The 14535-nt window shown below is 44.2% G+C and overlaps 1 protein-coding gene across 1 annotated transcript; it reads right to left on the minus strand.

The window, feature by feature from the left end:
• Window positions 1-4569: 4569 nt before the first annotated feature.
• Window positions 4570-14505, minus strand: LSM1 (LSM1 homolog, mRNA degradation associated). Its single transcript, XM_060086007.1, has 4 exons — window positions 14112-14505; window positions 10133-10201; window positions 8639-8754; window positions 4570-5054 (listed from the first exon to the last, which is right to left on the minus strand). Exons 1-4 carry the CDS (start codon window positions 14155-14157, stop codon window positions 4884-4886), a joined length of 402 nt encoding a protein of 133 aa, XP_059941990.1. The 5' UTR covers window positions 14158-14505; the 3' UTR covers window positions 4570-4883.
• Window positions 14506-14535: the final 30 nt, after the last annotated feature.

The raw sequence follows: 14535 nt of genomic DNA on the forward strand, positions 1-14535 counted from the left end.
GGGAAGCCCGGAGAACATTTTATGTAATCCAGCACTTAATTCCTCAGTTTGAGTTGGTTGCCATTATGTTATCACTCTTTTTTTTTTGGCTGCGCTGTGTGGCATGCAGAACTTCCCCATCCAGGGATCGAACCCACGTCCCCTGCATTGGAAGCACGGAGTCTTAACCACTGGACTGCCAGGGAAGCCCTGTTATTCTTTTTTTTTTTTTTTTTTGAAGCCCTGTTATTCTTATTTGTACAGAGAAGACTAAGTGTAAGCTCAGTGAGGGGATGGAAGGCATCCCATGAGTCTGGGGGGCCTCAGCAGATGATAACAGCTGGCGTGGAGCGCTGCTCTGAGCTCTTCACACGTGTTCACTCCTTACCACCCAGGGAGCTGAGAGGTGCCGCTGGACCAAGTTCGGAGAGCTCTGAAGTGAAGAAACCAGGACGCACAGCCTGTGCTCTTCACCGTTTTGTTTTGTTTTTTAAATTGATGTACGGTTGATTTACAGTGTTGTGTTAGTTGCTGCTGTCCAGCAAAGTGACTCAGTTATACATACATATATATATATCCTTTTTCATATTCTTTTCCAGTATGGTTTATCACAGGATACTGAGTATAGTTCCCTGTGCTCTACAGTAGGACCTTGTTGTGTATCCATTCTCTGTATAATAGTTCGCATCTGCTAATCCCAAACTCCCACTCCATCCCTCCCCCACCCCCCTCCCCCTTGGCAACCACAAGTCTGTTCTCTATGTCTGTGAGTCTGTTTCTGTTGCATAGATAAGTTCATTTGTGTCATATTTTAGATTCCACATATAAGTGATATCGTATGGTATTTGTCTTTCTGTCTGGCTTACTTCACTTAGTATGATAATCTTTAGGTCTATCCATGTAGCTGCAGATGGCATTATTTCATTCTTTTTTATGCCTGTGTGCTCTTCACGTTTTAAAATCTCCTGTTTCTCTCTGAAAAGCAGAGCCCATATTTGCCTCTCATGCCTGACAAATCTCAGGGTGATGCTCAGCTCTCCCCTTACACTGGTTCCCTTGTTCTCGTCTGCCTGTTTCCAGCACGTGAGCCAGGGACGTTGGCAGGGGCCACAGTTAAAGCTCTCTGTCTTCTGTAATAGCCTAAACCAGAAGAGCAAACTGAAGGCAGGTGGGCTGAGTTTAACTTCCCAGATATTTTATTTGACCTGCACACTATTTTTAGAAAATTTTGAATTAGTTGCCAACACAAACTGTAGGACAGAAAACAGATCAGTGGTTGCCAGGGGCTGGGGAAGGAGGGAGAAGTTAAATTCACAGGGGCAGGGGTGATGGTGATATAACTATATGCAGTTGTTAAAACTCACAGAATTGTACACTAAAAAGAGTGAATTTTACTGTATGCAAACTTATTCGTCAATAAAACTGGGTCTTAGGGATGAATTCCCAGGCAATCTGGGTTTCTGACCTTGGATACAGCCAGCACTGGGCCCTCTCTCTTCCTTGTGGTTCTGTCTGCTGGCTGGCTGGTGCTCTGCCACCACTCAATGCTCTGTGTTTCCAGAGCAGCAGCATTTGAGACCATTTTCTACCCCTGGGTCCTGCAGTAACAGCTGCTGAATGTCTGAAGTTAGGGGGGAAAAAATATATATATATATATATATATATTTTTTAAAGAATAGGTACAAAATAGGAGGTTGAGAAGGGGGAAAAAGAGAGGCAAAGCAGTGAAGTGAGACAGGAGGAAAGAAGAGGACTTGATTTTATTTTCTGCTCCCAAGGAGCCCTGGCAGAGCCGGAGTAGACAGGTAGGGGAGTGCGAACCAGGGTGGACAGCCCCAGAGCTTTGGGACACGTAGGTACGTGCCATTTTCTAGGATGGGTTTCCTAATTCTTTCAGGCTAGGAGGTCTTGGGTCACTTAACTAGATACAAAACCTGCTTCGCTGGCAAAAGCAAGCACCTATGAAGCAGTCTCTTGCTCTTTATCCCCAAAGGGGAGGAACATGGACTAAAGAGTATTTGTTGCCTCCAGCAACCCTGACAAGTCCTCCCCCATCCCCAACCCCGTTTCCCTGGGACGCTCTTCCAGATGTTGGCACACCAATCATCTCCAGACTCTTCATGCCTGGGGGGCTGTGGTCTCCAGTGAGGGCAGTAGGAGAACATCTCCACATGCAGTGTAAGGATCTCTGCTAATCACTCCACTCCGGGATGCTCGGTGCGTCCTGCCGTCCTCATCCTTTGAGGCCTCAGTGGTCTCTGAAGCATCTTATCTGACCAGCCTGAATTCACTGCATTCCCCATCCATCCATCTGTGCATCAACCCATCCTTCAACCCCCCAAATATATACTGAGACTTGGTATATGCCCGGTATCATCCTAGATGTGGGACTACAGGAAGGAACATGACAAAAATCCTGTCCTTAAGGGTTTACATTCTAGTGGGGGAGTGGAACAGACAGTAAAGAAGTGAAACTTATGTTGGATTGCGATACTTGCTCTGGTGAAAAGCAAAGCTGCCAAGGATATAGGTGGGGGGAGGGGGGAGGGGGGAAGGGGGAGGTGTGCTATTTAAAACAGGTCGTGAGGGAAGGATTCTTGCAGTTATCTGGGACAAGTATGTCCTAAGCAGAGAGAACAGGAAATTCCGGCCTCGTCCAGGGCCTGCTGCATCTGCTCTGCCTGCTGGCCTGCATCATCTGCCGTCTGTACCTCGCTCTTCCTGACCTGCCACCCATACTCCTGTGAGCAAAACTGAGGCCACTCTCCAGCCGTCAACATCTGTGTCATAGCCCTGGGGTTCATGCTGACGCGGCATCCCTGAGAAGCCCTGCACAATGGGCAGCATGAGGGCATCTGGTTCTGCTAAGTATCCAGGGCCTGTTGGGGGTTTATCCGAGCAGCGGGGGAGAGCAGATACTGTGGCTTAAATTCAGCCGACAACATGCAACGTAAGGTCAAGGGCCAAGGAAAGGGGAAAAGAACAGCTGGGGGAGAGAGAGAGAGGCTGCTGTACCCAGTTACATCAGAATAAAGATCGCCAGCAAAGGGGCTGCAGTAGATCTTGTTTGTTTTCCTTGAAAGTGGTCTCATGGGAACCCCTATTGGAAGAAACTATTAAAGACAAAACAAAGGTATAGAACTGAGATTGATTCTGAAGCCTGATAACAGTAGAGGAGTACCCTCAGTGGTCCAGGAAAAAAGCACGATTTCAGTTCCTGCAAAAAGCCTGGACTGGGCAAAGCTGAGGGCAGGCCGTTGCTCTGAGCAGCAGGGAGACGAACAGGAGGGAAGCAGGGAGTCTCATTCCACCCTTCAGCTCTGACTCTTTGCTGCTGCCTGTGTGACAAAGGTCTAAAGGCAATACATTATTACGCATAACTGAAGCCCAGCTATGGCTTGGAAATTCCTGTACTGTGGAAATTCTTCTTCTTTGAACGTAAGAATAAATCATGACTCTTGATTGCATTTGGAATTCTGTTTGAAGGAGGTTGAAAAGACGAGTACAGTGAATCCGAATCTCTTGAAGGTGCCGGATATTCTGAAACGGTGGTGCTCAGAAAAAAGCAGAATGCTTACAGAAGGCTGTAAATCTTTTGACTCTCAAAAAACATCTTCTTGTAGTGAAAGTTAGTCACCTCTTCCACAAGTCTTCCCTTTGTGTGGGAAGTTAATAACACATTCCGGCTATTCAACAGTAAGGTTAGAGATGAAACACACTAGATAAATCATTAAGTGTGACTGTTCTTCACAAATTAGCTACCTTGAAACCAACCCAATGAATAGCTCAGAAGTCTGCATTTGGGGCAGTTTTAAAAACATCTGAGTTCATAAAACGTGGTATATTTAATACTATAAAATAACTCAAACATAGGAATTGGCTATAAATATCTTCCCTGCAAAGAATGTCTTTGCTCAACAGACTATAAAATAAGTATCTGGAATAATTTTAGTTAAAACTGAGAATCAGGGAGGATAAGTGACTCGCTTGAGCCCAAGGTGCTAGAGAGAACAGAGTCCAGGTTTTAACCCATGTCTCCTGTACCCTCGGAAAGTACAGCCTCTTACGCTTCCTGCGTGATCGACATCATTCCAGAAAAGGGGCATCACTTGGCTTGGCTGAGAATAACCTGGATATATCAGTCACTGCGACACCATTTTATCTGTGCTTTTTGATCACAGCATACGAGGCTCAAGACTCAATCCAAAGGACTAGAAAACCTAACGAAATTAACAGAATATTTAGAGAAGTCGTTACGTGGATCTCAAGGGAACGCAGCTGGGATAGCTGTTGGTGAAGCAGAAACAGCTGCTTCTCAAACACCAGCTTCTCTTACAATCAGTAAGTGCAAAACTTCACGGAAAGAGCCCTCCTCAAGCCTGAAAACTTGTTTTTCTTATCAGATAAAAACATGACAAGGGGAGAAAGGAGGACCCGCAGGATATCTGGTATGAAAACATTCCGTCAGGTTGGAATTGTGACAGAAGGGAGATCCCAGCATGTGGTGTATGGACTGCTTATACCTGAGAGCCGAAATTTAATGACTCTTCACTGAAGGCAACTCAAACGTGGGAAATAATAACATTGCAATTTTGAGATTCATGTTTTATTTACAAGCAAATGAAGAATATTCCCTGTAACCACTAATTTGGGTTGAGAAGAGCAATATAAAGAAGTAGTTGCTGGGTCCACAGTGACGTGTGAAAGGAGTCCATGCCACTGTTTTCTTTAAACGATTTTGTTATTAAAAAAACAAACAAAACGCACGATTTCTTCATGTTGCATATGTGAAAGAATTCCAAATAAAAATGACTTTTCAAAGCTCTGCAGTCTCTCCTCAAATGTGTCACTTGGTTTGGTGACAGCCCCTGCTCCCCAGGAGCTACAGCCTCTGAGCAGAAGACTCAATACTCATCAAGAGTATCTGCTCGAGGGATGGACAGGCCTCGATCCTTCAGGGCCTGGACTTTCAGCTTCTCGGCTTCCAGCTTGGTCTGCTGCTCCACCCTCTGTTCTTCTAGGATTTCTTCAATAGACACTTGCTGGAGGGGTGTGTCACTCTCCTTTTCTAAGTCCTACAAAACAAGCAGGTTTGGAAAACTTCACCTGATGACCAAGAATAGAAAACATCATAGATCTAAAGGCAAACCGGTTCCTAAATGGATTCCTATATCTGGCTTGGGTTATCTTTCTTACTTGAGATAGGGCAGAAATATCCTATGGACAGATAAATTTTACAAAGAAATGGCTGGCAATGCTCCTATAGAACACATATGAGTGTGGTTTAACAGGGATCAGTATCGGCATGTATAACAAAGCTTTCGTGTATCCAAAGTAAAGTCCTACATTAGACAAGTACTCCTCTTTTTTTTTTTTTTTTTTTCTTTTTGCGGTATGTGGGCCTCTCACTGTTGTGGCCTCTCCCGTTGCGGAGCACAGGCTCCGGATGCGCAGGCCCAGCGGCCATGGCTCACGGGCCCAGCCGCTCCGCGGCATATGGGATCCTCCCAGACCGGGGCACGAACCCGTATCCCCTGCATCGGCAGGCGGACTCTTAACCACTTGCGCCACCAGGGAGGCCCACTCCTTCTCTTAAAAAAAAAAAAAAAAAAAAAAAAAAAAAGATTAGGGCTGCTTACAGCTATTTCCCCAACCCCAGGGAATCCAAGAGAGAAGGTACTGAGGTCAAGATGGCTTAAAATAAATTTTGTATTTATACATGATCAAAGTCAGCCTAATTTCTGGGGGTTTGTGCTCAGTAAGAAGGTAGAGAACATTGATTCAAAGTAGCACCACCACCTCCCACCCCCGGCCACACCGGGCCCTGGCTGCATCCCGAGCCAAAGGCAATAAACTGTCCCTCTGTCGCATTAACCAGGAGTTGTTACATTATAACACAGGACTTATTCCCCCTCCATGGCAACAAGTCTTCTAGAGAAAACCTCAGCAGACCAGTTAGGTTACTAAACCATTTTGGCCCCAATGTATTTCTCGCAAATATTGGCTACTTTTCCCACTTAATATGGCATAATATGCTTAATATTTTTATTTTTGAACACCTTCTAAACATTTGATAACCAATTTTATAATGCAGAACCTTGCTATAAAATTATCTATCTACAGACTCGGTTCACTCTCCTTAAGATGAGTATACAGGTGTCACTCTGTGTTTTAGTAACATGGAAAGCCTATACCGACAGGGCATTCTTACTTCTCATCCTCCTCTCTGACTTTTAATTATAAAATTCTGGGAAGGCATCAGCACATACACAAACTCTCCAGACGTTCCGAACGACCACTGGATACTTATCTTCAGATGCTGCTAAGGCCTCGGAACCCGCAGGCAGTGACACAGAAGATGGAGGACTCTCACCAGAAAGGTTAGAGTGAAAGCCACATAAATTACATAAGCAAGCCCTGCCCTGGGTCAAAAGTTAACTGCATCCAGCAAAATATATATTATCAAGTGTAATCTTCCCTCACAACCCATGGGCAGCAGGAGGGAAGATAATGTTCTTGGCTTAGTGTACTACTTCTTGGGCTTTTCAATATTATGTGCTGAGCTGTTCATGTGGTTATGATAATGCTGTTTCCTAACTATCAGCTTATTACTTAAGGCTGTGTGTCTCATCATCCTTGAGGTAGAATCCAGGGACTCTGCAAACAACTGAATGTTTACAGAATCCAAATGGCTTCTAGGTTTGAGTTTTCCTAGAATTGGTTCATAATGTCTTCAAATTGACTACCGATTCATAGAACTATGTAAGCATTTCCTGAACCATATTTCTTCAGTGGTACCACTATAAGAATTCTGCAGCATCCAAACCATAACATACCAAAAAAAAGAGCACTTTTCTCCACAAAAGGGCCCCCAGGAAACAATGAAGCTTTAAGAATAAACACAAGTTCACTTCTCTTTACATACATCTACACAGGGGCATGTTTGTGCCAATGTAACTAGCACAGAAAACATGGATGTGGTGTTTACTACTATGTAACTGAAGCACAGTATGAGTGGATATTTTAACTTAAATCTTTCCCCCGACGGCAAAGTAATACATTTCCTCTTTAAAACAAAGAGGTGACAATTTCCGCTGCTTAAACATACACCGAAACCAAAAATATCAACCACAACAATATTTTTAAAATTAGAAAAAGTTATTTCATAGCAATACTTGGACAGACAGTATTGATTAGTTGTTTCCAGCTGTTTCCGACATGAGGTCTCTGAATGAACATGACCCTGGCAAAATTACCTCCTTACTTTCTCAAATGGTCTACCATTAAAAATAGCTATGGAGGGCTTCCCTGGTGGCGCAGTGGTTGAGAGTCCGCCTGCCGATGCAGGGGATACGAGTTCGTGCCCCGGTCCGGGAAGATCCCACATGCCGCGGAGCGGCTGGGCCCGTGAGCCATGGCCGCTGAGCCTGCACGTCCGGAGCCTGTGCTCCGCAACGGGAGAGGCCACAGCAGTGAGAGGCCCGCGTACCGCAAAAAAAAAAAAAAAAAAAAAAAAGCTATGGACCAAACTACTTCGCTCCAAAGACTTCTGTAAACGTGATTTAAGATGTGGCTAGGGATTGGGAAACTTTACTGAAAACTTTAAAGATAAAATCAAGCAAATGCCAAGGTTTGATTTTCCTGGAAAGCCCAATAATCAGAAGCATGAGGATCAAGTCAGAGGTATTAAATACTTTTCTTTTAAAGTAAATGTCTCATGTAAAATGTGAAATCAAGTTTTATTTTCTTTAAAAATGTCTGAGTACTTCTAATATATATTTTGGGGGAATAGTTTTCTAATAGTTCACACACAAAGACATACAGACCTACAGTAATACCACTTTAGAGGATTTAACTTTTCACCTGCCAGCTGGCTTTCCTGACAAGATAACAGGTAGAGGTACCTCCTTGGCTGGGAGCTAAGTATGCAAGTGAAGTTGAGCCCATCCTCAGAAAGTTAACAGAAAGGCTTCTTCTGCAGCCATTCTTTCTCCTTCCCCCCTTTAAAAAACATAGATATCTCATTGTATATGCAGTGTGTCTTTCCCCCAAACACCACTAATTACCTTTATGTCATGAAAAACCATTTGTAACCAACTGTTTAAATGACTGCAAAATATTCCAGTGTTAACAAGCCACATTTCATTGAATTATTCTTCTCCTGTTAGGTATCAAGCTTCAATTTTCTGCTATTAGAGATACAATAACAACATACTAACAAACACATTTGTGTGGGACAGTATTTACATATATATATTTATATATATATATCTATGGCTGCTCCGTGTGGCTTGTGGGATCTTAGTTCCCCAACCAGGGATTGAACCCAGGCCCTTGGCAGTGAGATCGGGAGTACTAACCACTGGACTGCCAGGGAATTCCCATGTAGGACAGTATTTTTTATGATATCAGGTAAAAATCAATGGTATTTTGCTGCTAATGGGATCAAAACCTTTAAAATGCCAGGAGGCACTGAAACAAAGTTAATTGCTCTCTGTAGCTTTCCTTTTACAATGTAGTTTTCCTAAGCTAATTGGGTGGTTTCCTTGAGAAGCTGGGTGAAGGTGGAAAATATATTTTTTCCTTCTTGAAAAGAGAAAAAAGAAACCTAACTGGCATGATTATCAAGAGCCATAGCAGCTTAACAGTTTTCACTTACTATTTCTCCTAGTAGGACCACATTTTCTCCTCTGACCACAAAAATCCCTCGAGGAATATCACCGTATTTTTTGCCCACATGAATACGCTCCACAGTCTGATGTAGCACTAAGTTAGCTATAAGTGTACAGGGAAGAAACAAAGATATTTAGTTCAAATTACTTTATAGGTAAAGGTCCATCACTCAATTAATCAGTTATTTTGAGTAGAAAGATTTAGCTGAACATGATTTTCAAACTTTCTAGTTCTGGAAAAAGCTAAAATTTCAAACAATCTCTTCCTATTACACTGAGACAAACCACTTAGGAGACTTTTAAACAACTGCAAACAGAGAGTATTTGGGATTATGTTGCACTAATAAGGAGGATGGTGGAAATAAATGAAGAAAATTAAATTCCTTATGAGTTAGTTGCTAATATCAACATGGCTATAAGAAAATACAAATGATAGGGCACTTGGAAAACTCTGAAGCCCAAACAACTGCAGAAATTAAAACTCGGGGGTTTTTTGGAAGGAAACCGTTTTTCTATGTTGTGTGGGTATGTGTGTGTGATGATTTACCGAAGATTTAACTTTGTTTCAGTACTTAGGATTCATTATTCATTTAACCCAATGTAGGTATTCATGGATTACGATATAACGGTAACCTATTTTTTCCCTTTGTCAGATAACCATAATCTGGTAATCTGAGAGTAAAGTCACAATTGACCACTTTTCCCTCATGTAGTCTGATGAATTTGACTTAAGGTTTAGAACCACAACCTGTGAAGAATAATTCCTTTTCCTCTTTCAGTTGGTGCTGTTTGTCTTACGTGAAGAAACGCAGTATCTGTGCTCTTATCGTCTATAATTCTTACATGTGTTTCAATTATGTTGTTTTTCCTCAGGCCCAAAGCCACTGACCTAAGCAGATGTCCAGCAAATGCTGATATGAACTGAGAAGTTCCTTAAGACAGAAGCAAATATAAGGTCTCTTTAGAAAAATGCAGGAGGCAAAACCAAGACCAAGACCTTGAGTCTAATGTATCCCAAGGTATAAAATTCTGAGCTTCATGTTGGGAGTCCCTAAAAAGCTTCAGCAAAGGCCTCTGACCCACTTTTCATTGGACAGGGAGGGATTACCTTCAGGGCAGGAACTGCTTTGAAGAGTAGTCACACCCAAGCCAATGTACAAATGAGCAGCTTTTTCAGTGGACTGAGTTTATTTCTATCATCTGGCTCCCTCTAATGGGGAAAATAAAAAATAGTCCAGAACACTGCCAGCGCATGTTCTAGTGAAAACCAGTTTTAGAAATACAAGCTTGTAAACACAAGCTTTTGAACCACCTAATTGTAATTTAGAAAACAATGATGTAATGATTCAAACCAATATTCCATTATGCCAGACACGTGAAAAAAGTTGCAGACAAATAAACTTCGATATGAAACAACACAAAAATACAGTGGGCAGCTCTTATTATCCAGAGTACAGGAGAAGTCTGTGACTAATACGTACCAAACTGATCAATGCTTCTTAAAAAGCCTATAAGCGTCCTTCCATCTCGAAGCAGGACCAAGTGCTTTTCTGGGGAGAGAAAAAAAGATCTTTAAAAAATGAACTGTTGGGACTTCCCTGGTGGCGCAGTGGTTAAGAATCCGCCTGACAGTGCAGGGGACACGGGTCCTAGCCCTGGTCCAGGAAGATTCCACATGCCGCGCAGCAACTATGCCCGTACGCGCCACAACTACTGAGCCTGTGCTCTAGAGCCTGTGAGCCCCAACTACTGAAGCCCGTGTGCCTACAGCTCGTGCTCTGTAACAAGAGAAGCCACTGCAATGAGAAGTCGGTTAGCCTGTGAGTTTACAGGGTAACAACAAAAACAAAGTTCATAGCAGATTAAGCTCCACCACTTCCTCTTCCAGTGTATTTAAGGCAGAGTTCACTGAGGAATTAGAGGGATGACCCCGCAGCCCGGTGTTTAGATGAGAAGACCGGTGATGAAAGAATCCGAGGGGGCGGCAGAGTGGGGAAGGACTGGGCACAAGGACTGGGCACGTAGTCAGGGGGCCTGGCCGACTGGTTCTAGATGCTGATGCTCGACAGTTAAACCCTCTCAGTGTCATGTCAGTTTCTATACCTGCAAATTTGGAAATTGAATCTAGGTGATCTTTATGATCTTAATTCAAGAATTATTTTCCCCTCAACTGAGATGGAGAGCTTCTATTTCACACTCTGGAATCAGGGAAGGTTTTAAATAAAAAAAAAACCTCAGACGTGCAGAATGAGGATACTGATAATAAAACTAGAACAAAAGTTCAATAAAATTTATGGAGAGCTGTGTGCTGTTCTGGGGCCTCGATACAGAGTACAGCAGGGGTCCCCAACCCCTGGGCTGTGGACTGGTGTCCGAGGCCCGTTAGGAACTGGGCCCGCACAGCAGGAGGTGAGAGGTGGGCGAGTGAGCGAAGCTGCACGTGCCGCTCCCCACGGCTGCCCATCGCTCGCATTGCCGCCTGAGCTGTCCCCCGCCCCGCCACCCGGGTCCGTGGAAAAACTGTCTTCCGTGAGACCGGTCCCTGGCGCCAAAAAGGTTAGGGACTGCTGCAGTACAGAGTAACATTTGGAGTCACCAACCTTAGGAACTTATATTCCTGGTGGAGAAAGTCAAACAAATTTTTAAAAATGCCCTATAGTGGGTAGTCTAGCAGAATAATAAACCAGATAGCAGGATGAGAAAAAGAGGGGAAGAAGCTACAGAAGAGAGGGTGGCTAGGGAAAAGCTCTCTGAAGAGGTGACCCTGAGCTGACACTGAAGAATGATAGTCAGCCCGTCACTAGAACAGGTAGCCAAAGTCATTCATTTGTTCCTTAATGCCATGGATAAAGTACTTTCTAGACGCAGAACAGAGGAACAAGACAGTGATTCTTTCCTGAAGGAATTTATAGGCTTTCTGGCGCTATAATTAAGTACCACAAGAGAGCAAATCTTAATTATGTGAGACTGAGAGAAACTATATCTAGCTGGAGCAGGTATCTGAGTTGGACAGTTTTGGCCACAGGAAGAGTGACAGGGAAGGGGAAGAGGAGGGAAATCTGTAATTTAGGCAGAAGAAAAAAGAACTATGTATCCAAGTGTCCGGCTAAAAGTGGAGGGTGTGAGGGAAAGAACAGGAGATGAAGTCAGAGAAGTCCTTGGGAGCAGGCCGAGTTTGGACGTGACTTCACAGGGAACAAGAAAACTCTGAAGATTAAACTGGCAGAAGAGAGAGAACAGTTTTGAGGCTAGACCCAGAGTCTGAGACATGAAGAAGAGCCCTGAACCAGGGGAGAGATGGGAAGGGACAGGATGGGAGGACCAAGACACTGCAGTTATGAGGGCTGGGATCTGTCAGCCAAGTGCGTGTGTATATGTGGGTATGTGTGAGAGAGTGGGGTGCTGAAGAGATGGGTGAAAGAAGATGTAGGAATTCTGAGTCATCATGTCAGGGAGGACCATTTACCAAGAGCTGGCAGTAAAAGAAGCAAGCTCAGTGGAAGGTGATTAGCTGTAGTGGTTCTGAAGTGGTATCAGGACACCTATGTAGAAATGTCAACTGGCAACTGGAGATGTAAGACTGGCCAAAGAAGTCAGGATCACAGCAGTTTTTGGATAAGTCCACAAAGAGGTGATATAATAATTAGAGTCCAGGAGCCCTGCTAGAGATTTAAAGAAAGAAGCAAGCCAAAGATGGGACCTAAGTGTCCATCTATTTTAGGGAACAATAACGGTTGCAGAGGTAAGAAAATCAAGTACCAGTGTTGGAGAAATCAAGAAAATGAAGAATCCCGTGGTAACGGTATCACAGTGTTGCAGAGGAGACGGAAGAGCTCGGAGGAGTGCATCAGAAGGTGTCTTTAAGACTGCAGTTTCAGTAGTGTGTTGACAAAAGAAATCAGATTGCAGGGGTAATAGAGGTACGTGGTCTATATTGCAGGTGGTCAGGAAGTAGAGTTAAAATGGGAGATTACTCAAGAGGTTTGGGGGTAAAGGTGTAAAAAAAGGGATGGGAATTTGATGGTGAAACACAACTGAGAAAAGATTCGACAGACAAGAACATACATGAAGGGGAGGATTCAGACGGGGAGCGAGAGAGGATATGAGAGCAACAGGATATTAACGGAAGAAGGTTCCAGAAGCAGTGGGAGGAAAGAGAAATAAGACACAAACTGAAAGGGAGGAATACCTCCTATTCAAATGAGAGGATGGGCGAAAATACAGAAAGACTGAGGAGAGGAGAGTGTCTGAATGTCACAGTGAAGGGTGCATATGAAATGGTTTCAAATCTTTCAGTAAAGGAGGAGCTTGGAATCTGCAAAAAAGGGGTTAGAGGCTTGAGAAAAGCAATTATTTTTAGTAGAATGGCAGGATGTGTTAGGGGCCTCAAATAATTCAGATACGTAACAAGAGGGGTGAGGGCAAAAGGGAATCCTCAGATAACTAAGATTGAGGATTTCATCACCCATTACAGACAGGCTTGTACAGTGGTTATTCATATACATGACTTTGGTCCGACCTATATTTCCCTTCAATAGCAAAATCACTATTTTGGATCTAAAAAGTGATTTCAAACGACAGGAAGAGAATTTAATCATAAACTCACTCTTTAATTTACATACATAGTAACTGTAGAGATTCCTGTAACTTGTTTGGAACTGTGTGTAAACCGTTTTGCAGCAATTACAAGTTAATGAAACAGATCACACGATTGAGACAACTTTAAAAAATGTTTAAGGAATAATTCACAGATGAGAGAGTTTGGAAAAAGGAAAGACAACTGTACAGAAGTGAGCTCCTCTTCAGAACAGTGACTAGGAATAAGGGAGGTCTTAATAAATGCGAGAGAAAACTGTCTAACAGAAGAAAAAAATAAGTTTGAAGTGACTCAAGTCTTTCTGGAAAAGGCAATACCTGGTCCGACAGTGGTCTCCATTACCATAACCCTAAAGTCTAAATACCCTCAACGGTAAAAGAAGATTACAAACGGCCACACGGCATAAATCCTATGTTTAGTGCTAATTAAGTCCAACTGCTGTTGTATTACTCTTTTCGTTTCTTGAAGAATCCTTTCTCTAAGAATTCTCATTCATCCACCAGTAACCACCTGGTACTTCGAAATGCCGCAGGTGGGAGATGATGCACCGGGGAGGCGGCCAACTTTCACACTTGGGCCTCAGCAGCCGCATCCCTGAAAAGCAGAAGTGAATTCTACAGCTTGCCCGGGGGCCGGTGAAGGCTGCGAGAGACAGGATACAGGGAGCAGGCTAGGAGGTGGGCAAACGGTGTGTCCCGTGGCTCCTGCATCCTGTGGAAGATGCCAACGCCGGACGTCCAGAACCTTACTAAAAACACACCGCCCCCGGCCCAGACTCATTCTATGAGCTCCCTCCTAAGAGGCACCCTCCTGGGAAGAAGGGTCTCACCCCAGACTTCACTCGGAGGAGATGAACTACTCACTGTCGATGTCCTCGATGAGGCTGGCGGTGCCGGGCATATAGTTCATGTTGAGTTAAGGCTGCAATGTATAGTGGCGGTGAGCCAGCGCGTCCAACACGTCCTTCCTCCTATCGCGGTCGCCGCCTCGGCGGGACCGGGACAGGAACCCGGACCCGAACCAACTCCCCCACCCCGGCTTTCAGCAGCCGGGGCCTGCCGGAAACGCCACCATATTACCCCCACCCACTTCCGGCATCACGTGCCCGTCCTCAAGAAGAGGCGGGGCCGTAGCGCGGTCCTGGGATACGCTTTCCGCATCCCTGATAAGAGGGGGAAGAGGAATCTAGATTGGATAGACAGTGGGGAAATGTGTTCTCCCTTTTAAGGAACACGGTGCCGCCCCTCATTTTCCTGCTTCCCAGACCCCAGAGTCACGGACCTCCGG

The sequence above is a fragment of the Mesoplodon densirostris genome, chromosome 20 (assembly GCF_025265405.1).
Source record: "Mesoplodon densirostris isolate mMesDen1 chromosome 20, mMesDen1 primary haplotype, whole genome shotgun sequence".
Taxonomy (NCBI): Eukaryota; Metazoa; Chordata; class Mammalia; order Artiodactyla; family Ziphiidae; genus Mesoplodon; species Mesoplodon densirostris.